At 37.2% G+C, this 26,278-nt stretch overlaps 1 protein-coding gene across 6 annotated transcripts in view; it reads left to right on the forward strand.

The window, feature by feature from the left end:
* Window positions 1-22,474, forward strand: part of HIPK3 (homeodomain interacting protein kinase 3) — a 90,935-nt gene extending 68,461 nt beyond the window's left edge. For 3 of the 6 annotated variants that reach the window (XM_011222755.2, XM_034645990.1, XM_011222756.3), the window contains exons 4-17: window positions 5,018-5,137; window positions 5,816-5,902; window positions 6,422-6,606; window positions 7,661-7,820; window positions 8,195-8,318; window positions 13,572-13,693; window positions 13,953-14,080; window positions 14,171-14,332; window positions 14,489-14,551; window positions 14,845-15,141; window positions 15,384-15,524; window positions 17,014-17,249; window positions 17,532-17,659; window positions 18,513-22,474. In XM_011222755.2, coding sequence (XP_011221057.1) covers window positions 5,018-5,137; window positions 5,816-5,902; window positions 6,422-6,606; window positions 7,661-7,820; window positions 8,195-8,318; window positions 13,572-13,693; window positions 13,953-14,080; window positions 14,171-14,332; window positions 14,489-14,551; window positions 14,845-15,141; window positions 15,384-15,524; window positions 17,014-17,249; window positions 17,532-17,659; window positions 18,513-18,989 — 2,430 coding nt within the window. In that variant the 3' untranslated portion in view covers window positions 18,990-22,474. The remainder of the gene's footprint in view (window positions 1-5,017; window positions 5,138-5,815; window positions 5,903-6,421; window positions 6,607-7,660; window positions 7,821-8,194; window positions 8,319-13,571; window positions 13,694-13,952; window positions 14,081-14,170; window positions 14,333-14,488; window positions 14,552-14,844; window positions 15,142-15,383; window positions 15,525-17,013; window positions 17,250-17,531; window positions 17,660-18,512) is intronic. The other 3 variants (XM_002917484.3, XM_011222758.2, XM_002917485.3) reach the window with 3 other exon arrangements.
* Window positions 22,475-26,278: the final 3,804 nt, after the last annotated feature.

Here is a 26,278-nt window from a genome sequence, read left to right on the forward strand (position 1 = left end):
AGCATCAATAGTTGCATAACTATTAGTTCGATATTTTAAAAGTTACTTTCCCAAATATATGAGTGGAAGTGAATAAGAGTGGATGTAAGCATTCTTGTTTTGGTTTCAGTCCTAGGCTTTATGTACTCATTTCCAAATATGTGTGCTGTGTGGGTTTTGATAAATGTCTATTTTCAAGATTAGGGAATTCCCTCTATTCCTAATTTTCTAATTATTTTTTTTAATCCTAAATTGGTTTTGCACTTTCAAATACTTTTATACATCTATTAAAATGTTCATGTAAGTGTTTTTTGGGTGGTTTTTTCTTTAAAGATTTTTTTTTTTTTTTTTTTTGACAGAGTTAGAGACAGCCAGCGAGAGAGGGAACACAAGCAGGGGGAGTGGGAGAGGAAGAAGCAGGCTCATAGCAGAGGACCCTGATGTGGGGCTTGATCCCATAACGCCAGGATCACGCCCTGAGCCGAAGGCAGATGCTTAACCGCTGTGCCACCCAGGCGCCCCTGTTTTTTCTTTAGTTTGTTTATTAATGTGGTTGGATTTCATAGATTTTCGCAAGCTTCCTAGATTATGATTGTCTAATTAGGATGTGAAGAGGCCATCAGTAGGGTATGCCTTTATCTGTTATCTCCTCCCTGTTCCAGTGATCAGCTGCCCTGATATACTTGGACACCTAATTGGGGTGCTGTTGCTACTTTATTTTTAAATTTATTTTTTTTTCTTACAATGGCAGTACAGTGGGTAATGGTAATGTTATTAATTAATACATACTGAGCTCTTTTATGTGTCAGAAACTGTTCCTACACTGTCATTAATTCATTTAATGCTCACAGCAACCCTGTACTGCTGGAGGTACATACTGCTATTGCCTCTGTTTTACAGATGAGGAAACCAGGGTGTGGGGAAGTTAAATAACTTGCCCCAAGAATCCAGCACAGGCAATCTGAATCCAGAATCTATGCTGTTAGCAATGGACCACCTCTACACTACCTTATGGACAATGATACTTTCAAGGCAATATGGGGGAGAGTTAAAAGGGCCCAACTAAACCCTACTCCATTCTCTGCTCAGATCCTGGCACCAGCCCTCTTCCAGACTGTACTTTGACCCTACCACTGTCTCTCTGCTGTCACTGGAAGAGGGTTTTCATGGTCTTCATGTTAGTTTCTCAAATCCATCCACCTCCACCGGTATTCTCTTTCTCCAGATTGAGTTCTAGGGGTGGAGCCAGGAGCTTAGTTTATCAGTTTGTCCTGTAATAATATTTTGTACAAACGTTTATCTTGCAGAATGTATGTTGTACAAGATATTCTTTTGTTTTGTTTTTATTAATAACATTGCTTTTAACAACAGAAGTATTCTTATATTACAGATACATCAGCATTATTTATAAATAGGGGAAGCTTAGCCAATTAATTCAGGAAATTCAGTTCAACACGAACATATGACAATTCTATATTTTATACATGTAGTAATAACTTTAAAATAACATGAATCTAAAATTGACAGAACCAGAAGAGAAATAGATTAAACCACAATCATAGGTAGACATTTTAGCACATTTCTTTCAATAATTGATGGAACAAAAATAGAAAAATGATCAGTGTGTAGAGGCTTTGAGCCCATGATTAACTAAGGTGATTTAATGACACGGGCATAGAGTCCTACATCCAGTACTACGTGCAGAACTGCAGAATGCATACTTTTCAAGTGCACGTGGAACATTTACAAAAATAAAGACTTTCTATGAAATATAACTTCTCTCTTTCTTTACTCCTGTTGGTATGTTTTGTATCTAACCTTTATTGAACCTTCTGCAATGCAATAACAGGTTTCTTTTTCCCAAAGGAGGTGAAAAAGAATTAACAGTAGACTTATTAATTATTATATACTTAAAAGCCACATTTGAGTCACCAGGAAAAAATAAGCAGATTATTTTAATTCTTTATTGTGGGGTTTGTGTTCTAGCTCTTTAATCATCTTTATCATCTATTTCTTAAAGCCTTTCCAAGTCAGTTTCCTCTTTGAATTTTAGATTCTACAATTAGGCACTGACCTTGTTGAGAATGTCTTACATGTCATATTTTCTCATATGTGCATTTCATTTCCATTCGTACACAAACGAATGGTATGTGTGTTTAGAAAGGGCTGCCCTGCAAATTAGTACTGTGCTTGACTCCCTTCCTGTCTTAATTGTAGGTATACTGTCTTACTAGTGTTCTGTGTATTGGATTTAACTTCTTTTTACCAGGGAAATATCAAAAACATTCTAGGGAATTAAATAATATTTTTATGGGTGGATGGACAGTATTAACTTGGTAAATGTTAATTGTTCTTGCAAAATGTTTGTTGGAGTTTAGATAGAATCTCATCCAGAACAGCTAAAAGTCTGAAATTGTATTCAAATTATTTTACTTGGTAATTTCAAGTCATATCCTATGTAAGAAAAATAAAGTTGACTATTTCAGCTCCTGTGTGTGATGAGGGAGTGGGAATCTTTAAAGTTCTTTTTTTCAGTCTGTTTGGGTTACGTAGAGACCTTCTCCAGTAAGCTGGCTCAAGTAAGAGTTCCTGCACTTAGGTGTAGACTGTCACAAAAATCCAAGAATGGACCTGCAATATGACTGGATTTTGTGACGTCTGAAGTTGAAGGTGCTTTTGGATTCAAAGCAACACTTAACGGAGTTAATGGACGCTGACAGAACTTCACTTTGGTGCTGGATCATATGTGTGACTTAGCTGTTGCTCAGGTGCTTTTATTTGTTCTCGTCCCAACTTGCTGCTGAGAGTTTCTGCTCACCCGGAACTTTTGTTAGATTAGCATGGCCACCAGACTCCAGCCCCATTTTATAACCCTTTAGCTCATCCCTCAACAGCAATTGATATTTGTTAATTCACATTCCTGACATTGTGGACCTGATTTGCTTATTAACTTATTTCTAGTCAAGTTGACAACATGAATTTATGAATTAATTGTTTCAGAGTCAGGTTTTCACCCTTCATTCACTGGGGACAGAGGAGGCAAAGGGTGAGTCCTTTCATGTATTAGGGGGTACAGATGGAACAGTTTTTTTTCAGGAAACAGGACAGGCATTATGACCAAAAATAAACTCACAAGTTGGTTTTTTTTTTTTTTTTTGCCATTTTATTTGTTTTGTTTGTTTTCAGTGCCCTCTCTGGTTCATAGGTACATTAATTGCCCTATTCTCTGTTCTTTTGGCACTTTGTTTTCTTCATAATGACACTTCCTAGCTTAATTGCATATTATGTGCTTACATATTTATTCTGCTGAATTATTTGCTTTTGGAGATTGTCACCATGTTTTATTCATCTGCATATCTTTAGCATCTGACATAAATGCTTTGTGTATGTTTGTTGAATTGCTGAACACCTTTCCTGCCACCTGAGAGACTGATGTAGCATCTAGTTACTGGACCCTTGGTACTTCTTACTTTCTGTTTCTGTAAAACAAGGAACTCAGCCACTTAAGGGATGTGGAGTGAGGGGAAGGCACCACATTTTAATGAAATGAAACTGATTTGTTAAGTGGTGATTTTAGATACTATTTCATGTAAAATTGAGGATGCAAATATGTATAAACATCTTTGTTGTCAGGAGACTCAGCAGTCTAGTAGGGAAAACAGACCTGTAAAAAAGAATTGTAAATAGTATTATAAATGCATTAAAATGGTTATGTTTTAGGTGTGATGGAAACACAGGAAAGTGATAACCTTTGTTTGAGATGGTTGGTCATAGCTTTGCAGAGGAGAAGTTCTTGAACAGGGTCTTGAAGAAGGAATGGTAAAATTTGTCACAGGATTTGGTGAAGTTGAGTGGGGAGGTGCACAGGGACTTTAGGTAGGAGTTAGCAGCTTACGAAGAAGAAACTAGCCCATGTGAAGTTCAGCATGGTGCTAGATGGGGCTGTTCTTTACAGGACCATGTAAAGAGCAGGGAAGAGATAAAGCCAGAAGGCCTGCATGCCATGATTGGAGGTTTGGATTTGATCCTGTAGGTGGTAAAGTTATTTTATACAGGGGAGTAACAGTCACAGTTGTGTTTTACCAGAATGGCCGTTAGCAGCGTGAATAATGAATTGGGGTTGAATGGATGGTGTCATCAGGGAGGCAGATAAACTACGTTAGGAGGCTTGTGAAATTGAAGAAGACCCGGAAAGAGGGATGGAGAGAAGGGACGGTTATGAAAAATACTAATGAGGTAAAATTGTTAGGGTTTTGGATGTTGTGCAGAGAGAGATGAGGGAGAGAGTATGTGTCTGGTATACCTTTCAGGTTTCTGGTTTGGGTGGTTGGTGTTGGTATTTGTTGCTGGGAGATACATAAGTATTAACAGATTTAAGGGAACATTCAGTTTTGGAGATGTTCACTTTGAGGTGCTTCAGGTCCAGCCAGGTGGAGAGTTTCAGTAAGCAGTTGGATCTGGCTCCAGGGCTAGAGAGAAATATTTAGATACAGATTTAGAGACAAAACTATGGGCACTTGGGGCTTATAGAGGGAAAGAGGACAGATAAAACTTCTTACCTTACTGATAAAGCCCTCTGCCTGCTAGTTCAGTTTACTTCTTGTCATTTTTCACTGAGTGAACCTCTGTGCTTCCACGATTGCAATGTGTGGATATTTTCTCCTGATTCTGCATATTTACTCATACCACAACCTTAGCATAAATCGTAATCAGGTTTTCCCCACTCCTCCAGGGCTAAAGAACTCAACGTCCTTTCAAACTCATCTTGAGCCTCACCTCTTCTGGAACTTTATGTGACTACAGTTATTTTAGGTGTCCCTTCTCTGTCTTTCCATAAGCATGTATTTACTATGGTACTTACAACCCTGTATTATAATTGTTAACTTGTATATTCCCCACTAGAATTTCTTGAGGGCATAGACTACGTCATTTAATTCTTGACCTAACACCTGGCTTCGTGTCTGATATAGAATAGGTGTTCAATTAATGTCTATTATATGAAAGAATAAACTCTTCTGTTTTATAAATTATTTTTCAGATTCGATATATTTCTCAGACTCAAGGTTTACCAGGAGAACAGTTGTTAAATGTGGGCACAAAATCAACAAGATTTTTTTGCAGAGAAGCAGATATTTCTCATTCTGGTTGGAGATTAAAGGTAATTCATTAAAAAAATATTTAGAGAAACAGTTTTTTGAAGATGCACCATGTGGGTAATATCCCCATGCCTATTTTTATTTTATTGTATTTCTTCTTTTGAATTTTCATTTTTGACCCCCCCTTTTTTTTAATGGGGGGTGGAAGCCTTCTCTGAATAACTTAGCTTATTCTCTAACCTGGCAACATAATTATTAACTCATCTTAAATGGTTTTTTAAATTTTATGTATGAATTACTTTTGTGTTGTGTGTTGCATCTTCTCTATCCAGTTTCCCATTATTAAGCTTTATAGGACAGGGACTAAATTTCACCATTTACTCCATAACCCAAGTACCTAATTTATTCCTAGGCTCTTTGGGGGATTAGTAAATTCTCAATGATTAACTTTATAGCCAGTTACTTTTAAATATATAAATATATTTTATAAAAAATATGTATTTTATATATGTATATATATATATATTTTTTTTTTTTTTAACCTGAACCAAGCACTTCTCTCTCTCTCTCTTTTTTTTTTTGTACTTTTAAAAACTACATTTTTGATAGTTACTCTTCTGGAATTCCTTGCCTTAGAATATTCAATGTATTTTACTAAATGTGCCAGAACTAAAGAAATAAAGAATTTCCAAATGGTGGGTAATAATATATTATTTTCCCTCTTTGATTTATCCAATAAGACACTAGAAGAGCATGAGGCAGAGACAGGAATGAAGTCTAAAGAAGCCAGAAAGTACATATTCAACAGTCTGGATGATATAGTGCATGTGAGTACCACAGACATGTTGTTAGTCTTCTCTGCTTACGATGATGGACTTGAATGCCAAGGATGCCAGTTCATGTTAATCATCTTCTAAAGCACTATAGAGTACTTGCTGGATTTAAGCTTTTCAGACAAAATTGATTCTAATGTTTCAGCCTCTCAGGAACTAACTTGCATTTGTCTTTATCAGGTATTTAATTTATACTATCCTGTGCTTTAGTAAAAAGTATTTTCTTTAAGAGGGAAAATCCTAGCTGTACAAATTTCTTTTCCTTAATTTTGTTAGAAGTGGATATTTGTTAAAATTTTTTTCCCCTTGCTTTGAATACTATTTGGTACCTTGAAACATTCTGCGAATTTGTTAAATTCAGTTATTCATTCTTATTTCAAAATAATTGTAGTTCTCTGTTCTCTCCTGTTCCTGTGTTGTTGTATTTTTTTTTAAACTGTGAATCTTTAACATATACTACCTTCTGTGGCTTTTTTTTTCTTTTTTTGATGATTTAAAATTTTGATCTTATAGGTGAACACAGTGATGGATTTGGAAGGAAGTGATCTTTTGGCTGAGAAAGCTGATAGAAGAGAATTTGTTAGTCTGTTGAAGAAAATGTTGCTAATCGATGCAGATTTAAGAATTACTCCGGCTGAGACTTTGAACCATCCTTTTGTTAACATGAAACATCTTCTAGATTTCCCTCATAGCAACCAGTATGTTACTTTAAAATCTTTTAAAATGATCTAGAGAAATAATACTAAGTCTGTAGAAAAGTAGTGTGTTAAAGAGATGATTCAGTATATTGATTAAATTAAGTAAAGGGAGTCAGAAGAGGTTAAGCTAACTTGGCCAAATTCACGTAGACTAGTAAGTGGCAGCTAGTAATAGAATATAAATCTGAGTTGCATTCCAGTGTTCTTTTTCCAAAATACCATATTGAAATGACTGAGCGATTTTGTTTTTACATGACATCCTTACCTTAATAACCAGGCATATGTATAATAAAAGGGAGTGTTAATGGTTTTCCACCCTCTTTGAGTTCTGCAAACCCATCTTTAATTTCCCTTCACACCTTTTGCTTTCCCTGCTCACACCTTCTCCTCTGTGTTGTGGAAGGAAAGGAGGGTTTTTGTGGGTTAGTGGAGAAGAATATATTCTGAAATTGAGAAGGTCTTATCAGAGTTACCTTAGACAAATCTTATGAATTCTTTGAACCCCACACCTTTTCTTGTAATAGTTTATGAAATATTTTCAGTATTTTTTATATTAATACAACTTAATATTATTTAATGACTGATATTAATATTTGTAGATGACTGAGTAAAGAAGGTATAGGGATGAACCAGTATCCATTGTTATGGATTACCCTTGAAATTGGTATTTTTATAAAGCCCAACTACTCTCCCCATCTCTATCCCCAACGGTTAAAAATATCTAATGATTTCCATATATAAGCACTTTGAAAATAACATGATAGCCATATACTTTGTACCAGTAGTTTAGGAATGTAGAGATCTAGAAATTTAGGAAAAATTATTTCGGGCAGGGGTCATAAAATTAATTGTGCTAGTCAAAAAATGCTTACTGTTGCTTTGAAGTCTTAGAAAATATTGCAGATATAAGATACTTTCACTTGCTTTAAAATTCAACCTTTTGTAGGTTTTTCTGGTAGAAATTTCCGGTAGAATTTTTTTTCTTTTGGAAACTTTAACTACTCTAAACATTTAAAATAATATTACAGTCACCTTTCCTCCCTTTTTTTTGCAGTGTAAAGTCCTGTTTTCATATTATGGATATTTGTAAGTCCCACTCAAATTCATGTGACACAAATAATCACAATAAAACTTCACTTTTAAGACCAGTTGCTTCAGGCAGTACTGCTAATCTGACAGCGAATTTTACTAAAATTGGCACATTAAGAAATCAGGTAAGAGCTTAGAGTATTTAATAATTTATACTTCTTTTTTTATGATTGCTCATTTTGCTTTTGAGGTATATAGAAGCCTCATGTCAGCAGTTCAAAGTCACATGCTGGTGAGGGTCTCACTGGTTATTTTGTGAAACCTCGAGTATTTCAGGGTAACAATCAGAGCATGTCTACTGAAGCTCATTTATTTTATCACCTTTCACTCTCAGTATCCCCTCTCTGCCCTTCTGTGCAGCAGCTCTACGAAAAGTAAAGTTGAGTAAAATCAGTTTCTGGGTCCATTTTTATCAATAGATGTGTGATTTTAAGAAGCGTATTGGAATTGCATTTGTAAAGGACTGCTCAGGATAATGCAGCCTGTGCTGGTCTTTCAGGCATTAACCACGTCTGCTCATTCAGTGGTGCACCATGGAATTCCTCTGCAGGCCGGAAGTGCTCATTTTGGTTGTGGTGATGCTTTTCAGCAGACCCTGATTATCTGTCCCCCAGCTATTCAAGGTACTCTTTGATTTAAATTACACTTTGAACTTAGGCAGAAGTTATTTTTAAACAAATTTAGGCATCTAGTAATTAAATATGTTGCATAGTTTTTGGTATATTTGGTGCTACATTTGAATTTAATTTAAGCTGGTCGGTAGCCTTTAGACAAGTGACACTCCTCTCTTGACCGGAGCTCCATTGTAATCATCACTAACAAAATGGGTAATATGATAATTAAATTTCCTGTAGAGTCTAGCATGATGAAATACCTTAGTAGAAATTAATCAGCTTGGAAAGCTGTGGGGTTGTCCTTTAGTGGTTATCACAGCTCCAGATGTTTAGGTAAGTACCTTTTATCTGTCTGTTCTTAACCAGACGTTAAAGTGACTGAGATCAGTTCTTTAAATTTTGGTCAAAGGAATTCTTTTTTTTTAATTTTTAAAATTTTTAAAAAATTTAAATTCAGGTAATTAACGTGTAATGATTATTTGTTTCAGGGATGCAGGTCTGTGATTCATCAGTCTTATTTAATACCCAGTGCTCATTACAACACATACCCTCCCCAATGTCCATCACCCCGTCACCCTATCCTTCCACCCCCCCCCCCCCACCAACTTTCNGATTAAGAGTCTCTTACGGTTTGTCTTCCTCTCTGGTTTCATCTTGTTTCATTTTTTCCTCTCTTCCCCTATGATACTCTGTCTTGTTTCTTAAATTCCACGTATCAGTGAGATCATACGATAATTGTCTTCTCTGATTAACTTATTTCGCTTAGCGTAATACCCTCTAGTTCCATCCATGTTGTTCCAAATGGCATGATTTCATTTTTTTTGATTACTGGTCAAAGGAATTCTGTCCCCAAATTTTAGAGTCTTGTTCTTTGCCCATACCTTAGGATTAGAAAAAGAGAGAGATTGATTTTGACTCAATTAGATTATGTCCCTTATTTAGATAAAAAGCAAATTAAAACCTCAAGTGAGATGAATGGCAGAAAACCTTTGAAGAGGCCATAAATTCTCAAACTGGGGCACTTGTTAGTGGTTCTTAAAGGACAGTAGCAGCCAGCGTTATGGCTGGAATAAACAGAATAAAACTTGACTTTCTAGGTCCTTCCTTTCCTAGCATTTTGTCTTTGCTAGGCTTTGACATCTAGTTCTGTCTCAAAGCAAGAGGTTAATTACAAATGAGGCCCTAAGTGACTCTTGGAAGTGTGGTGATAGTACTGCATAGGGTTGGTGAAAATGGTGCTCCGTCAGGACGCCTAGAACAGCATTCTGTTCCCTGCTATTTGCGGTGTCATTCTAGATGAGTCTGCTAACCTGTTTTCAGCCTTAGTCAAAGGAAATGGGCTGAATAGATAATATCTTGGTGAGTTCTAGCTCTAATATTTCTGGATTCTGAAGGTTATTTGAATTTTTGTGATTTAAGGATTTGAGCAACGTTTCTAAAGTTCTGATGTCTCTGACAGTGCCTAATAAAGCACTGAGGTATGTTTGTTGACTTGATTGGCTGGTAGTAAGAGATGGAAAAACATGTCAACTCTGCAGCCACTTTTGTTCTACCAGCATAGCTTTATTTTCATCTTTTATATATATTGGGTTTTCATATAAGGTTTCATCAAGAGAAAGATTTGTAGCATTAACGATAAAAAACAACAGCTTAGATGGTTGATTTTTAAGATGAACTTGTGGATCGAGGTGGTCTGTAATTATCTGTGACGGTAACCCACAGCTGCGGGTAATAAAAATACCCACATCATCACGATGTCAGTGCTCTTAAAGATGCTGTTGTGTTTATTTCTTTGTTTTTCCTCAATTGTTAATTATAAAAATTTCAAACCTAGAGAAAAGTTCAAAGAGTACCCTAATGCCTTCTACCCTAGATTCAGCAAGTGTTAACATTTTGCCATATTTGCTCTTTCTATCCGAACATGCCTACGCTATTTGATAGTAAGTGGTAGACATCTCACTTCTAAATACTTGAGCATGCAAGACTGATGCTTTTTTATTTTTTAATCAGTTATCATGTAAGTGGGGTCTTGATAGATGAATTTTCACTTAGATGAGTTTTTACTCTGTACTAACAAATAGATTCTTAATCTGAGTTCTTCTTTGTTTAAGTAGGCTCCACGCTCAGTGTGGAGCCCAATGTGGGGTTTGAATTTATGGCCTTGAGATCAAGACCTGAGCTGAGACCAAGAGTCAGATACTTAACCATCTGAGCCACCCAGGCACCCCAGATTCTTTTCTAATGATTTCCCCCTGTGTACCAAAGTCAGCTTGAGGGTCACTCACCTACAGTGTGGTGTATCTCATCAAGATTTAGAATAGCAGCTCTTTTTTCAGAGCCTATCATCTGTTTGTAGCAAAAATTTAAGAGGCTTGCAAGACACATTTTTAAACACAGTGAGACGTCAGATAAATCTTTTCTCTTTGAATGTGCCTTATAATTGATAAAAGATGAGTAACCTTTCCATACATATGCCAACAGCTATGAGTGGTTCATAATAAGGGTGCCAAAAAAAAAAAGGAGATACCCTCAGAGTCATTAACCTTTTAAATGTCAAGAACAATATTTTGGAATTAGAGTTAACGGACAAAGCAAAATACTCGTTAGCTTATGGAACAGGTACAGTTGTAGCAGGACATGTAGGCTCTCTGCATATGTTGGTTCATTGTTTCTTGTCTTAGTATAGTGTCTGCTTAGAAATGAAAGCTTTCCCTCTAATCTGCTTCAGTATCTCTGTAGAAAATCCCAGTGTGGGTCTTCTTACTGCTTTCCCTCATAACGTGCTGCCAGTCCATTTTGAAGAAACATTTAAGTGGTTGTTGGGCAGCTGTTGGGTAGCAGCTAGGGCATCATTATAGTTTGTATTTTTGAATAACTTTTATGTCTGTTCCACTTCCCATTTTTTACTTTGGGACTACAGTGTCTACAGGTTCATGCCTTTCCTGCATTCTCCATCTTATACGTATAACATGCAGACATAGAAATAGAGGTGCTATAGCCATGACATCGGACCTTCTTTAGGTTAAGAAAGACTTTGCCAAGCTTTTATTTAACAAACTTGAGTATATATTAAACAAGCATTTAACATTATTTGGCAATCTGAAGAGCTAGTTATTCATCCCCTCTGGTTGAAAACTGCTATTTTAGAATCAACTACATTTCAACAAAATTCTCCTGTTGTACTAGAACAATCTTTAAGCTTTTGTGCCCTGCTGTGCAGGTATTAAAGCAAATCTTTTTTTTTTTTTTTTAAGATTTTATTTATTTATTTAACAGAGATAGAGACAGCCAGCGAGAGAGGGAACACAAGCAGGGGGAGTGGGAGAGGAAGAAGCAGGCTCATAGCGGAAGAGCCTGATGTGGGGCTCGATCCCACAACGCCAGGATCATGCCCTGAGCCGAAGGCAGACGCTTAACAACTGTGCCACCCAGGCGCCCCTATTAAAGCAAATCTGATCAAACAAAGATGAAGTTTTAGCTAATCTAATAGCTATATTGAAAATGGGGATCTTAACCACGCTGAACTTGATAAAAATAAATTAGACCTGACGAGGAGAGAAGATAATAGAATTCGTCTCATTATAAGACTTCAATTATGAGGAGAATTTAAGGGCAACTTGATTTTTGTTGGGATTTGAGAATTCGCTCTGTCCTTTCATCCTTGTCAAAGTGAATTCTACTTTTTTCTCTGATGAGATTGTCTATTGCTGCCATACATCTACACTGCCTGGGTGTGCTTATATTCCATTTCTTGGGGAATTTGCTGATCAAGACATGCTTTTTGGAAGGGTAAGAATGTCAGTTTTAAAAAAATAATCTGAGGGGCGCCTGGGTGGCACAGCGGTTGAGCGTCTGCCTTCGGCTCAGGGCGTGATCCCGGCGTCATGGGATCGAGCCCCACATCAGGCTCCTCTGCTGTGAGCCTGCTTCTTCCTCTCACTCCCCCTGCTTGTGTTCCCTCTCTCCCTGGCTGTCTCTATCTCTGTCAAATAAACAAATAAAATCTTTAAAAAAAAAAAAATAATAATCTGAAGATCTTTGTTAAACTTAATCCTAGCTTTTTAAGTGGAGTTCAGGGGGTAGAACACCCTGGTAGTAGGAGAAAAGCCTCTAAGAAGATAAATTAACACAACCAAATTCACATTCTCTTGAGGATTAACACTTGTAATATATTTGTGCAGTAAAATTATAAGGTTATTTTTAAATAGTAAAAGAAAAAAATTGTTACATTTTTCTCTTATGGCTGATCAGAAACACCTAAGATCACTTTTATGCAAAAACTGATGGTACATAAATAATCTGCCAGCCTATATTGAAAGTCAGTGCAAGAGACCTGAACTGTGAAGTAGTGAATTTATTCTCATAACTGAGCTTTCTGAGCTTCGGGGATCCCTAAAATCTTGTTGAGTCAGAGTTCTCATTTGGGGTGATACTATTTCACTGTCTCAAAGTTTAATACAAGACAGTATTTGCAAGGTACTTTTACAGTATATGACACAGAAGTATTAACAGGATTAACATGACTGGCAGTCCTACTTTCAGATTTTCCTGGTGGATGAGCAAAGTGGAGTGTGTTGCTCTCTGCTAGGAGCACTAGTAGAGTAAGCCACATTGGCCAGAGCTCAGCTGTAGCGTCATACTAGGCATGAAAGTTTATTTTTGCTTTTCCTTTGGAGGTTGGAATGAGTGTGTCAGCTCTGAATTTTCTTGAATCATGTAAGCCATCATGGCCATTGAAGTGTGAAGTTATGATACATTCCCCCCTTTGGTGCCAAAAGTGTAAGATCCTATTACAGTTCTTAAAGAGGAGAATACTAAGCGTAGCTAAGTTTGTATGGGAAGGTGTGCGTGACCTGCTAGAAGATCAGGATGTTGGGCTAGATTCCCTCACCTTCCATGTCCTTTATCATAGTGGCAAAACTATTTGAAAAGGAAATAAAGCTAGAGTAGCAAACCTTAAAAGGAATGGGAGGTTTCAAGAAAAATAAATGATTCGACTTGGTGGTATGCATTTTAAAGCAGTAGAAGGAGTCGCTTTGTATCAATTTTTAGAATGATGTAAATAGGGTAGATAGAAGGAACCTCACTTTCCTAACAGATTGCTTTGTTAAGATTATGAACATTTTATGTAGGAGATGTTCTTAAAATCCTAATTAGAATTTTAGCAATTCTTTGAATTTAAGAGTTTTGTAAGTTAACTCAGAGAAATAGTTTTTGATTTAAGAACTGTTTTTGTTTTTGTTCTGTTTTTCTTTTTCACAGGTATTCCTGCAACACATGGTAAACCTACTAGTTACTCAATAAGAGTAGATAATACAGTTCCACTTGTGACTCAGGCCCCAGCTGTACAGCCACTACAGATCCGACCAGGAGTTCTCTCTCAGGTTGATAACAATTTATTACTTTTGCTTATGTGCTGTCCTCCTCATTCTCAAGTAAGGCACTGATCCACTTGTAATATATCAGCCTGTGCTGTTGAGAAATAGTAAAAATGATCTAGATGGGAATTTGATCTTTTGCATTTATTGGCTTTAACTTTTACGTAATTATTAATGATTGTTACTGTAATGTATTTTTGATTTTAAGATGTAGTGATGATGAATTACCTGTAACTTCCTAGCTTTTCTTTTGCTTTTGGTGCAGCAGACATGGTCTGGCAGAACGCAGCAGATGCTCGTACCTGCCTGGCAGCAGGTCACACCCCTGGCTCCTGCTACTACTGCATTAACTTCTGAGGGGGTGGCTGGTTCCCAAAGGCTTGGAGACTGGGGGTAAGTTAAAAACAAAAATACTTGTTTGTGAAATTTGCAAAATAGAGCTGGGTGTAGAAGGGATTCAATTTTTCTAAACTTTCTCCCTAGGAAAATGATTTCGCACAGTAATCATTATAGCTCAGTGATGCCACAACCTCTTCTAACCAATCAGATAACTTTATCGGCCCCACAGCCAATTAGTGTGGGCATTGCGCATGTTGTCTGGCCTCAGCCTGCCACTGCAAAGAAAAATAAACTGTGCCAGAACAGGTTGGTATCAATATTTTAACTTTCCTCTGCATTTTGAAGATTAGTCTTTAAAGTAAATTTTGCATGTACACTAAAGGGTCACGCTGTTTTATTCAAAATGACCTCTTTGATAGCTTTGTTACAAACACTAAGCCAGCTCCCTTCTCAATTTCTCAGAGGTATTTTGGTAAAACTAATGGAATGGGAGCCAGGAAGAGAGGAAATAAATGCTTTCAGTTGGTAAGATTGTCTTTATTGCCCTTTTGATTTATTATCTACATATAATTTTAGACAATTTCAGATACTCAGATATCACATTTACCAAGAAATGACCATTTTAATGTATATAACTGCAGCCTACACTGATATTTCTAGAGATAATATATTTATAAAATGATCTATGTGTTTAGTATGTTATATACCTGATCTTAAACAAGTGAAGTTTCACATTGTTAATGTTAACAAGCTGTCTTAGAAAAATGTCAGGTACATTTTTTTATTATAGAAATGACACGTTATTCCTTTGATTGCAGGAGTAATTCGTTGCAGAATACGAATGTCCCACATTCAACATTTATTTCTCCAAAGATAGTAAATGGGAAAGATGTCGAGGAAGTACGTTGTATAGAAACACAGGACAATCATAACTCAGTAGGAGAGGCAAGAGACTGTTGTGAAACATCGGTCCGGCAGGAGTCTGATTCCTCAGTTTCCGACAAACAGCGGCAAACCATCATCATTGCTGACTCCCCAAGCCCGGCAGTGAGTGTGATCACTATTAGCAGTGACACTGATGACGAGGGGACGTCGCAGAGACACTCACTCAGAGAGTAAGTGCCGGAAGCAGTTCCTTGTGTTCATGCCGCATCCTTAAATAATGAGGGCGCCCTCTGGTGTGGTGATCCTGAGTAGTAATTAACATGTTTATTACTAGCGTTTCTCCTGTATTAGTAAGCTTTAGGTTTTTGTTGATGTGGGGCACTCTGAACTGCTTCATATCCTTAATTAAATAATGCAGATTTTGGCTCCTTCTCATTTTTGACCTGTGGTTTTCCCGTCCCTCTTTCACTAGATGTAAAGATAGTCTAGATTGTGAAGCTTGCCAGAGCACTTTGAATATCGATCGGATGTGTTCATTAAGTAGTCCTGACAGTACTCTGAGCACCAGCTCCTCAGGGCAGTCCAGCCCATCCCCTTGCAAGAGACCGAACAGGTAAGGGCATTTCAGTGGTGGCATACCATAAATACTAGGTCTGCTAAAAAGCCTGTAATTTCTTTTGCTGTTTACATTAATAAGTGCCTGTCAATTTACCACAGTGGCTTCTCTCTTGAACATAATTTTTTAACCAGACCACTTTTTAGAAACTTGGGTTTTAAGTAATACTTTTCTTTTATTGTTGTAGAACACATCTAAATGAAAAATTGAGCTTCTAACAAATGATTTTTAAAGAATGATTTGTTTTTGAAAGGGTAGAAAAAGCCATGTCCTCAAGTTCTCCATAGACTACAGTCATTACTTAAATTTGGAATAAGAACATAGAGCAAAATAAACATTTTGGCAAAATAAAAGGGATTTTTGCATAATAAAGTAATAACCCACTGTCAGTAAAGTATCCAATATGATTTTTTTCTCTCATTGGTGATTGATTTGCTTGGTTTTATCCATATTTCCTTTCCTGCTCTTTTTTGGGCCAGGGACATGCGTTGCCACTAAAGTAGTGAGCTTCTCCTCGTCAGTGTGATACACCAACACATGAAGGGAATTAGCCGTAAAGATCTCAGTGAAATACATTTGATTTCAACTTTTAGAAATTCCTTTTTTTAGTGGAAACAGAATTTGAAAAATCCTTTAAGTCTTAATTGTATGTATTTGTTTTCTCTTTTTTCCTTAGTCAGGAAATATGGTATTGAATACTTTGGAAGATGTAAAGAGGTTTTAACACATCTTTTTGTGAATTGCTTATATATGGTTTGGCAGTTGACATATATATACATCTATGTAAATATATATGTCTGTATAAAATATGTATGTATATATATAAATGTACAAATAAGAAACATAACTAAAGTACATATATAAAAAGAGATGCTTCACATTGTTAAGTATGAAATGAATGATTAAAATAGACCATCACTGCTCTCTCCAAGAGGGGAGAGATTGTCATGGCCTGAGGGGACCAGGAAGAGAAGGGAAATACGGGACTCTGGCTAGGCCTTTGGAGAGATGGGAAAGCCCTTTCAGATAACTGTTCATTTAAAAGGACCATAATTACCACTGAAGATATGAATCCTAACATTAGAACTTAATTTGAAATATCCAGGTCACATGATTATATGTTTTTACATTTCATTTAAATTATCCGGAATAGTGGATCTTTTTTAGTGTCTTGATGAGATTTTTTGGAGTTTATAGAGTGGAATTTTGTGAACCGCTTCTAAGAATCAAGTGGGAAGTGAAAGGAGAGAAAATAAAGTGCCAAAATGATGTACCTAAACGGGATAGAATTAGGGTTAACGTCTGCATAGAGAATTAATGTGAGAGTCTAGAAAGTCTATGAAAAAAATGTTATTGGATAAGGAAGTAGTTGTAATTAGATATGAAATGACAATAAAATTCTCATTAATGTACTGGAGCCTGTATAGTACTTAACTTTGGATGTAATGTTGAAAAACATATGCTTCATAAAAATTCTTTGTTGTAGTATGTCAGATGAAGAGCAGGAAAGTGGTTGTGATACTGTGGATGGCTCTCCAACGTCAGAGTCTTCGGGACACGACAGTCCCTTTGCAGAGAGCAGCTTTGTGGAGGACGCTCATCAAAACCCAGAACTAGTGACCTCTGCCAGCACGGAAACCAAACCAGCTGTTTGTACTGTCGTGGTGCCATCAATGGGACTGGAGAATGGATTAAATGCCGACGAGCATATGGCAAACACAGGTAAACTGAGTCTGCCTTAGTTCCCTGTTAGCCCTTCAAAAAGTCTTAATTTGGGAACCTTAGAGAACAGCGTTGCCAGAAGTCATCTCTGAAATTCCAGCTTGATCCTGCCAAACCTATCATAGAAGGGAAATCTTTCCAATGTCATTTGGTGCTGGAAACCATCTTTTCTCTTTAATTTTAAGGTTGTCAAGTCAGTACTGTGTAGAATATCTAAGACCTTTCTAATTTTTATATGGGAAGGGAAAAGCATCAGCTGTCTACTCTTTTGCTTGTTACCAGATTCTATATGCCAGCCATTAATAAAAGGCCGATCCGCTCCTGGGAGATTAAACCAGCCTTCCACGGTGGGTCATCGTCAGCAGAAACTGACATCAGCATTCCAGCAGCAGCATTTGAATTTCAGTCAGGTATGTTTGTGAAGTTACAAGAGTCTTTGGGATTTAGTATCAGCAGTGTTTCATTTGGAGGAAGAAAGATTCTGATGCTGTACACAGTCTTGAAAAATGTATCCCTTTTCATCATCCCACGTGACTAAGGAGAAATGCGCCTTTAAGAGGATAGTGAAGCAGAACCTGAGTTTGTCAGAAAGATTAAGCTTTTAGATTCTCTCAGATAATTTTTTAGTATGTCTGTTGTCTAAGACTCTTCCACTCAGAATGCACACTAATGGATTGGTGGCTGCGTTTGTTGTGTCAGTTGTGGTAATAGTCACACCTTACTGAGTACTTTCCATCTGGTCAGTACTGTGCTCAGCAGTTGTATTTCACTTTGGGAGAGAAAAGATAACAGGTATTGGAGTCAGACCTGTGTTCAAATCCTTTTTGAAGGATTTGCCAAGTACTATGTATATTACCTCGGCCAGATCTCTTCAACAGATCTGGACCATAGTTAATGGGAATAAGGGCTATGTTGTAGGGTTGTTTTGGAATTAAATAACGTCACATATGTACGGCGTTAGCTTTCCATAAAATAAATGCTCCACAAATGGTAGTGATCAGTAGTGATGGGGGATAGTGATACTAGTAGCAGTGGTAGTGGCAATGTTAATATTATTATAATACGTAGTAATATTAACACGTTTACTATTAATATGCGTACAATTGTTATTTTACTCAGAATTCTGTGTGTTGGGTAGAAGTGGAGATCGGAGAGGTCCTCTGTGGATGATCAGTCCCAGAGTGTGTTGTCATTTCCCTGTCTTCCTTTTTTTTAACTTACAAAATATGCATTCAGTCTTTTTTCGTTTATGTGTTTGGATAGGCTCAGCACTTTGGACCTGGGCATCAGGAGTGGAATGGAAACTTCGGACATCGAAGACAGCAAGCTTATATACCTACTAGTGTTACCAGTAATCCATTCACTCTTTCTCATGGAAGTCCCAATCACACAGCCGTGCATGCCCATCTGGCTGGAAATGCGCATCTTGGAGGACAGCCTACTCTACTTCCATACCCATCATCAGCTACCCTCAGTAGTGCTGCACCAGTGGCCCACCTCTTAGCCTCTCCATGTACCTCAAGACCTATGTTACAGCATCCAACTTACAATATCTCTCATCCTGGTGGCATAGTTCACCAAGTCCCAGTGGGCATAAATCCCCGTCTGTTACCATCCCCAACCATTCATCAGACTCCGTACAAACCAATCTTCCCACCACATTCTTACATTGCAGCATCACCTGCATATACTGGATTTCCATTGAGTCCAACAAAACTCAGCCAGTATCCATATATGTGAAAACTCAAAAAGAGTATATTGAGGAAGCTCAATGATATAAACATTTGATTAAAAATAAAAACATGGTATTTAATAAATATTAGCCATGGCACAAGAAAATTATTTTTGAATCATGTAGACATGGGTGCAATTTAAACAACTTTGAGCTTTAAAAAAAAAACTCACTTTTAATGTGTTTTGCACATTTGGTATAACTTGTCTTTGGTCATGTTATCTTCTTATGTAGTAACTCTAGACAGGTGACTTATGGGAGCAGAAGTCCAGTTTTGCTCCTGCTATTTTTTATAAAATTGCCTTCTAACTAGTGCAAGACACATCCACATTTGGGAAGCCATTCTGTGTACAGACTTAGAGCAACAGATGCACATATGTCAGAATTACAGCATACAAGTGAATTGTATTATCTGTGTCTTAGTGTATAAATGTTGGGTCACTTACCTAAGAAATTGAGCTATTGTTCTTTACATTTGCATGTGTCTTTGCATGGGCAAAATGTTGCCTAGACTTTGCTCTTAAATGTTGTTCTAATAATCTCAGCTGCATTGTAAACCGTTCCCACACATAGTGCCTTAAATATTTGAGGTTGTTAATGTTATTACCTATATATAAATGTTGAGGACTGCAGCACTTAAAATTCAGATCTACTCTTTAGTTTTCTTTTGATAGAGTAATGTTCATTTTTGGTTTTGTGTGGTATGATTTCAGGTTGTAGCTGTTTTTTCCTTACTAAGAGGGCAGCATGTTTGCTATAGCTGAATTCTGCTGTCTGATTTTTCAGAATGATCTAGCTTCAAGAAAAGCAAGCAGTTCGTAGTGCTTAAGAAAAATTGATTCAGTATCTAATGGATAGTTGATATCTGTCACAACACAGCATTTTATATACTGTTAAGTGAAACTGCAATACAATCTAAGTTTATTTTGGGAGTGTTTGCTGTATAATTGGATTTAATAAAATGTTTAGAGGTGCAGTAGGCATGACTTTGAGTAGATAATGAAAGAAAATGCAAAATGCTCATTGATTCATGATGTGGTTTCATCTTAGCTTGGGCAAACCATGCAGTATTTAATAAATAGTAGCAGAATATTTACTATTGAAGCTTGAAAAGATGTGAGTTCTTTGTGTGCAATTTTTCATTTATGCATGTGAGAGGGGTTTTTTTGTTTTTGTTTTTGTTTTTAAGTGTTTTTACATTGTAGTACTTGTTTTGCTTGTTGGTGGTGTTTGCTTATTTAATACATTCCGTCAGGGACAGAAATTACATGCTTTTTCTTTCCTAGGAAGTGTGTCTTGGGTTTTTTCCTTCTAATTTTCTTTCTTTCTTTCTTTTTTTCTTTTTTTTGGTGGCGGTGGTGGTTATGTTTAAATGAAGTTGCTTTTACAGCACCAAAGACTTAATCATCCATTTCCTATATAAAAGGTAGCTACTTTTTTGCATAGACCTCAAGTATATTGTAGTGTAGAGGTGGAATTTAAGGAAAGGTATTAAACAGGCTGTGTTTTAGCTTATGGACAAGTAATAAATTGTATCATTTATCTTGAATGTATCATAGATAAGCTGCTATATAACGATTGCCACTTCAGATAGCTGTGAAATTAGGTGATTAACTAGTTGTTATTTAGCCTTCTAATTTCTGTATAAGTCTAATTACATGAAATAGAAGTTGGGATTTTGATTTTTTACTTTGCTTTTCTGTTTGGAGTGTCATTGTAACTACTGTATTGTAAATGATGGAAAATAATTGCATATGTTATTTTGGGGTGTGTTATTTGCATCAGTATTTTATCTCTATTAATGTTTGTGCTCATCACTGCATATAAAAAACTTGGATGTATCAATGTAACTTAATTTTTTATTTTCATACCGGCATTGTAGACACTTGAGAAAGCTGTATCTTGCAGGCTTGACTTAACTTTTTTTCCTTAAAAATCTGGAATATAATCTTACAGCATTTACTGGAATAAGCAGTACAAAGCATTTGAGTGTAAAACTCTCCAGATGTTTTGGATTTACAGCATTTCTTTGATAAATGAATTGTATACCACTAGTACAGCTCTAATACAGCGTTGACAATAAGCTAATAATGGATAAACTTTTCTTTACTCCATTAACACAAGCAGTGTTTTATTTAATAATCATCAATGAAATAAATGTGCCTGAAATTGATTTTAAAAATTACAGTATTAGATCATAAAATAAAAAACCAGCAGTACATTTTTAGTCACACTGAAAATGAAGGACTTAATTTTCCCCACAAGTTTCAGTGTTTTTAGTAATCAATTCTATGCATTTTATATAAATAGAAATATATATATACATATATATATTACACAGAAAAAAGGAGTAGCCTAAGATTAATTTAAAAGATTATTTACAGATGGCAAATTTATGGAGTCACTATTTAAGTAAACTTGCTGCCCTCCACAGCTTACGACTTTTATTTATACGGTCCGGCAGATCCCCAGTGTCTGCTCGCCTCTTGGAAAAGAATCAGTGCTGGCAGCGGATGTTTCAGAAACACCAAGTGCAAAGGATCGATTTCTGTTTGTACCACAGGTACAGAACTGGTGCAGTTTTATTTTCGTTCAGGGCCATATTGACTACCCTGAAAGGTCGTATTTTCTGTATTTCAGTTCCAAGACTCAGATGGTCTTGTTAAGTGGACGGTAAATGTTTTCGTAATAGTAAAGTTTGATAAAGGTGTACCCTAGTTGAGTACACTGCTCTTAACCGATTCTAATCATGGGCTTTTTAATGTGTTTAAAAATTAAAAATGTCAGAATCCTGCTAACTTCTAAATTTGGCCTATTGACAGAAGAATTTGGATTTATACCCTGTTTAAAACCATTTTACGAGTTTTCTTTGGTTTTACTGCTTTCTTAAATAAAACACTGCATGACTTTAAGGTTGCATATTTGCATACTATTTTAATTTGCAAAAATTTTTTTTTTAACCAAATACCCTGATATTTACTTTTCTTTTCCTTCAGGGTGTTTAAATATGTTACTGTAATAGCAAAGCGTTTTCACTTTTTCAAATCTCTACTACTAATTTTAATCTTGGTTTGTGTTAAGTAAAAGTTAAATCATACACTGCAAGGTGTAGGAAGATTTGTTTTAATGAACCCAATGATATAGATTTGATTACTAAGTTTGAACTGTTAACTGTTTAACAATTTTAGACTTGTGGCTTTCTTTCTTTGGTTTGTTTTTGCTTTTACTTCTATGCTACACTAGTTTGCCATGTAGCAATTGCACTGTGCAATATTACAATAAGGACTGGGAAAATTTTTATGGATGTAATGTCTATTACGGTTTGCGCTAGTATTTCTCTCTAGTTCTCAGTGATTTAAATGTGACCAAGCCTTCTGTACTTTGTCACAAAAAGCGGGTTTTCCAGGTGACTATTTTGGTGAGTGTCAAAATAAGAATTTATGGTGTATTACTGTCGATTCACTTTGAATTAAAATATATATATTGCAGCAAACAGCTTGTTGGCTTTTTTTCCACCCCAGGACTTCTTACAGGGGAGGGAAGGAAAAAGTTAGTAACACTTAGTACCTGACTTACATCCATCATCTCATGTAATTCTCAAAACCACCTCTGAGATAGGTATTATTATCTTCACTGTTATATAAGTGAGGAAATAGGTTCAAAAGATTTAGGAAAGTTGTCCAGAGTCCCACTGCTGAGTGGTGAATCTCATCTGTGAACTCGGCTGTCTAATCATAACTACTCTGCTTTTCACCAGTTCTTTTGTTCGCTTGTTTTTAACGATTATTTGAGGGGAGAATGTGTGTGGGAGCAGGGGGAGGGGCAGAGGAAGAGAGAGAATGTCCAGCGGACTCCCTGCTGAGCATGGAGCCCAGTGTGGAGCTTGATCTCATGACCGGGAGATCATGACCTGAACCAAAATCAAGAGTCAGATGCTTAACCGACTGAGCACACAGGTGCCCCTCCACCGGTTCTTTTTAAACTGGGGCCTGAGGCGGTGTGTCAGAAGTCCTGCACCCACAAGATAACCACAGCCTATTTTCCTTGAATATTGTTTCCTTCAATATTTTTTGAGGTAGATATTTAATATGGATGAATGAAGAGTAGAGAATTCACAAGTATTTTTAAGATGCAAAACATGAGACTTCAAGGGGCATCTGGGTGGCTCAGTTAAGCATTCAAATCTTGATTTCAGCTCAGGTCGTGATCTCAGGGTTGTGAGATCGAGCCCCGTGTTGTGCTCGGTGCTGGGCATGGAACCTGCTTAAGATTCTCTCTCCTCCTCTCTCTGCCCCTCCCGCCCCCATGCTCGCTCATGCTCGGTCTCTCTCTCTCTCTCTCTCTCTAAAACAGAGGTCAAAAGAATGTAGTTGTAGTAGGCCAATTTAAGTTACGTCCTCAAATACCATCTCATACTTCAAGGATTGAACTTTAGAGGAACATCAGTAGGAGAGTTTTTGGGAGGAATATTCTACCAGAATAGTGGAGAATACATAATCTCTCAGCAAACTTTTTTTTTTTTTTTAAGATTTTATTTATTTATTTGACAGAGAGAGACAGCCAGCGAGAGACGGAACACAAGCAGGGGGAGTGGGAGAGGAAGAAGCAGGCTCCCAGCGGAGAAGCCTGATGTGGGGCTCGATCCCAGAACGCTGGAATCACTCCCTGAGCCGAAGGCAGACGCTTAATGACTGCGCCACCCAGGTGCCCCTTGGCAAACTTTTAATTGAAGTATAGCATACGCACTTTTGTGGCTGGCTTCTCTTTTTTTTTTTTTTTTAAGATTTTATTTATTTATTCAACAGAGATAGAGACAGCCAGCGAGAGAGGGAACACAAACGGGGAGTGGGAGAGGAAGAAGCAGGCTCATAGCAGAAGAGCCTGATGTGGGGCTCGATCCCATAACGCCGGGATCACGCCCTGAGCCGAAGGCAGACGCTTAACCGCTGTGTGGCTGGCTTCTCTTGTTCGACGTTTTTTCTGTCAGATACATCCACATTGTGTTTAGCAGTGGCTTATTTATTCCTATTGCTGTTGAGTGTTCCTTTGTGTGCTTATGTAATACTTTGTTTGATGGTGTTTTTGTTTGTATCTTTTGCAGAACACATGTATGCATTTCCTTTGGGCATATCTGCAGCCATGGAGCTGGGTCATAGGGTTTTACAGACGTTCTACATTATTAGATACTAAAACAATATTCCAAAGTAGTTACATTTAATTTACCCTCAATAGCAGTAATATGAGAGTTCCAGTTACTTTATGTCCTCACACATTATATTTTTTTCTTTCATCTTAGTCATTCTTGTGGGTGTGAGTTATTCAAAGTAATGTGAAGAGTTTCATTTAGCCCAAAGCACTGATCCTACATATAGATGAGATCCAGATTTTGCAGTTTACTTGAAAGGAGAGTCGATTGGCTTCTTAAGAAGACAAGTTTCTCCACTATGTGAAAGTAGGGCATTCCTGTGAAACCTTTCCTAAGCCAAATGATGTAAAGAAGCAATTACCATTCATTTTAATGGAGAAGCTTTTGAGCTTTCCCAGACCCCAAAAATAAGCTCTCTCAGGTTTTTCTGATCCCTTAGGACACAGCTGTACAAAATAAATGGAGCTAGAGCACAGATGTTTACAAACACAGTTCAGAGCTATGGCTGCCTGGCGCTAGGATGCTGAGTGTAGTTGCCCAGGAACGAGCTTGGTGGGGCAGCTCTCTCTGCTCTGGGTGCCCTGCCTCTGTAACGGCTTTCTGCAAAACAAACGCTGCTGAACTCTCTTTTCGCTTTTTGCTTCATAAAAACTGAAATCCTCTTTTGGTTAGTAAGAACAAGTACTGACACAAGTCTGCCTTAAAAGTGAAGTGCCGTAATCCAAACTTTTGAAAAGTGGGGGATACCTGTACCAAGAAGTACTCAGCCATTTTACATGGATTAAGGGACATAACAAAATTGTTTTTAAAGAGGTGAAAAAAGTCTTTGAGCAACATGTATAAACCATTCAGTCAGCACTTAGCGCAGTGCCAGGCACACAGTATGTCTCATGAGTCATTCAATAACACTTCTGAAGCATCCTAAAGCATCTACCATGTTCCAAGTACTATATACTAGGCATATATCAGTGGACAAAACAGAAGGTTCTCTTGCTCTTCTCGATCTTTCCTATTAGTGGGAGGGAAAGATTTAAAGCAATTAAGTCCGCTTAGATGAATGGGATAAATACGGTGTACTGACTGGACAGGGCAGGTCAGGGAGTACCACAGTGAGAAGATGTCGTTTGGGTTGCGACAAGGAGGATGCTGGTCAGCTATGCAGGAAAAGAGTGTCTGGTGGAGGGAGCAGCAGGGGCAATGGGCCTAGATCAGGAATGAGCTTTTAATATGGGCAAACCAGAAAGTGGCCTGTAAGGCTGAAGAGTAAGCGTGCAATTGACAGCAGAAGCTAGAAGATAGAACTAGAGGGGTGAGCATGCAGGCCTTTGCCAAAGAAAGGAGTCTAGACTTAATGTCAGACATTATGGGACGTCTTGGGAAGATTTTAAGCAGGCAGACAGGCAGGGCCAGAGGGGAAGCTGGAAGACCAGATAGGACACGGTTGTTGAAATAGTTCAGATGAGAGATGATAGATAACAGTCCTTTGTCAAGACGTTTGTATTACAAATATTTTCTCCCAGGTTGTGACTTGTCCTTTCATTTTCTTTACAGGGTGTTTGGAAGAGCAAAGGCTTTGAACTTTGTTAAAGTCCAGTTTGTCCGTATATTCTTTTATGGTTTGTGCTTTTGTCCGAAGAAATTTTTGCCTTTCTCAAAGTTGCAAAGACTTTTCTTCTTTGTTCTCTGCCAGAAGTTTTTTTTTTTTTAAGATTTTATTTATTTATTTGACAGAGATAGAGATAGCCAGCGAGAGGGGGAACACAGAAGGGGGAGTGGGAAAGGAAGCAGCAGGCTCATAGCGGAGGAGCCTGATGTGGGGCTCGATCCCATAACGCCGGGATCACGCCCTGAGCCGAAGGTAGACGCTTAACCGCTGTGCCACCCAGGCGCCCCTCTCTGCCAGAAGTTTTATGGTTTAAGCTTTATTAGGTCTGTGATTCATTTCATGTTAATTTTTGTGTCAATTTTTTATTTTATGACATTATTTTATCTTATGAGAACCCATGTATTTATTTCCCTAATTAGAAGTTTGGTCATTTGAAATAGAAAAAAGTTAATGTTTCATATTTTTCCATTGTAAGAATAGTACATTATTACAATGTATTTGGGAAATGGCAGAAAAGCAGGTTTTGAAAACTCATTGAAATATAA

The sequence above is a fragment of the Ailuropoda melanoleuca genome, chromosome 16, assembly GCF_002007445.2.
Source record: "Ailuropoda melanoleuca isolate Jingjing chromosome 16, ASM200744v2, whole genome shotgun sequence".
In the NCBI taxonomy this organism is placed as follows: Eukaryota; Metazoa; Chordata; class Mammalia; order Carnivora; family Ursidae; genus Ailuropoda; species Ailuropoda melanoleuca.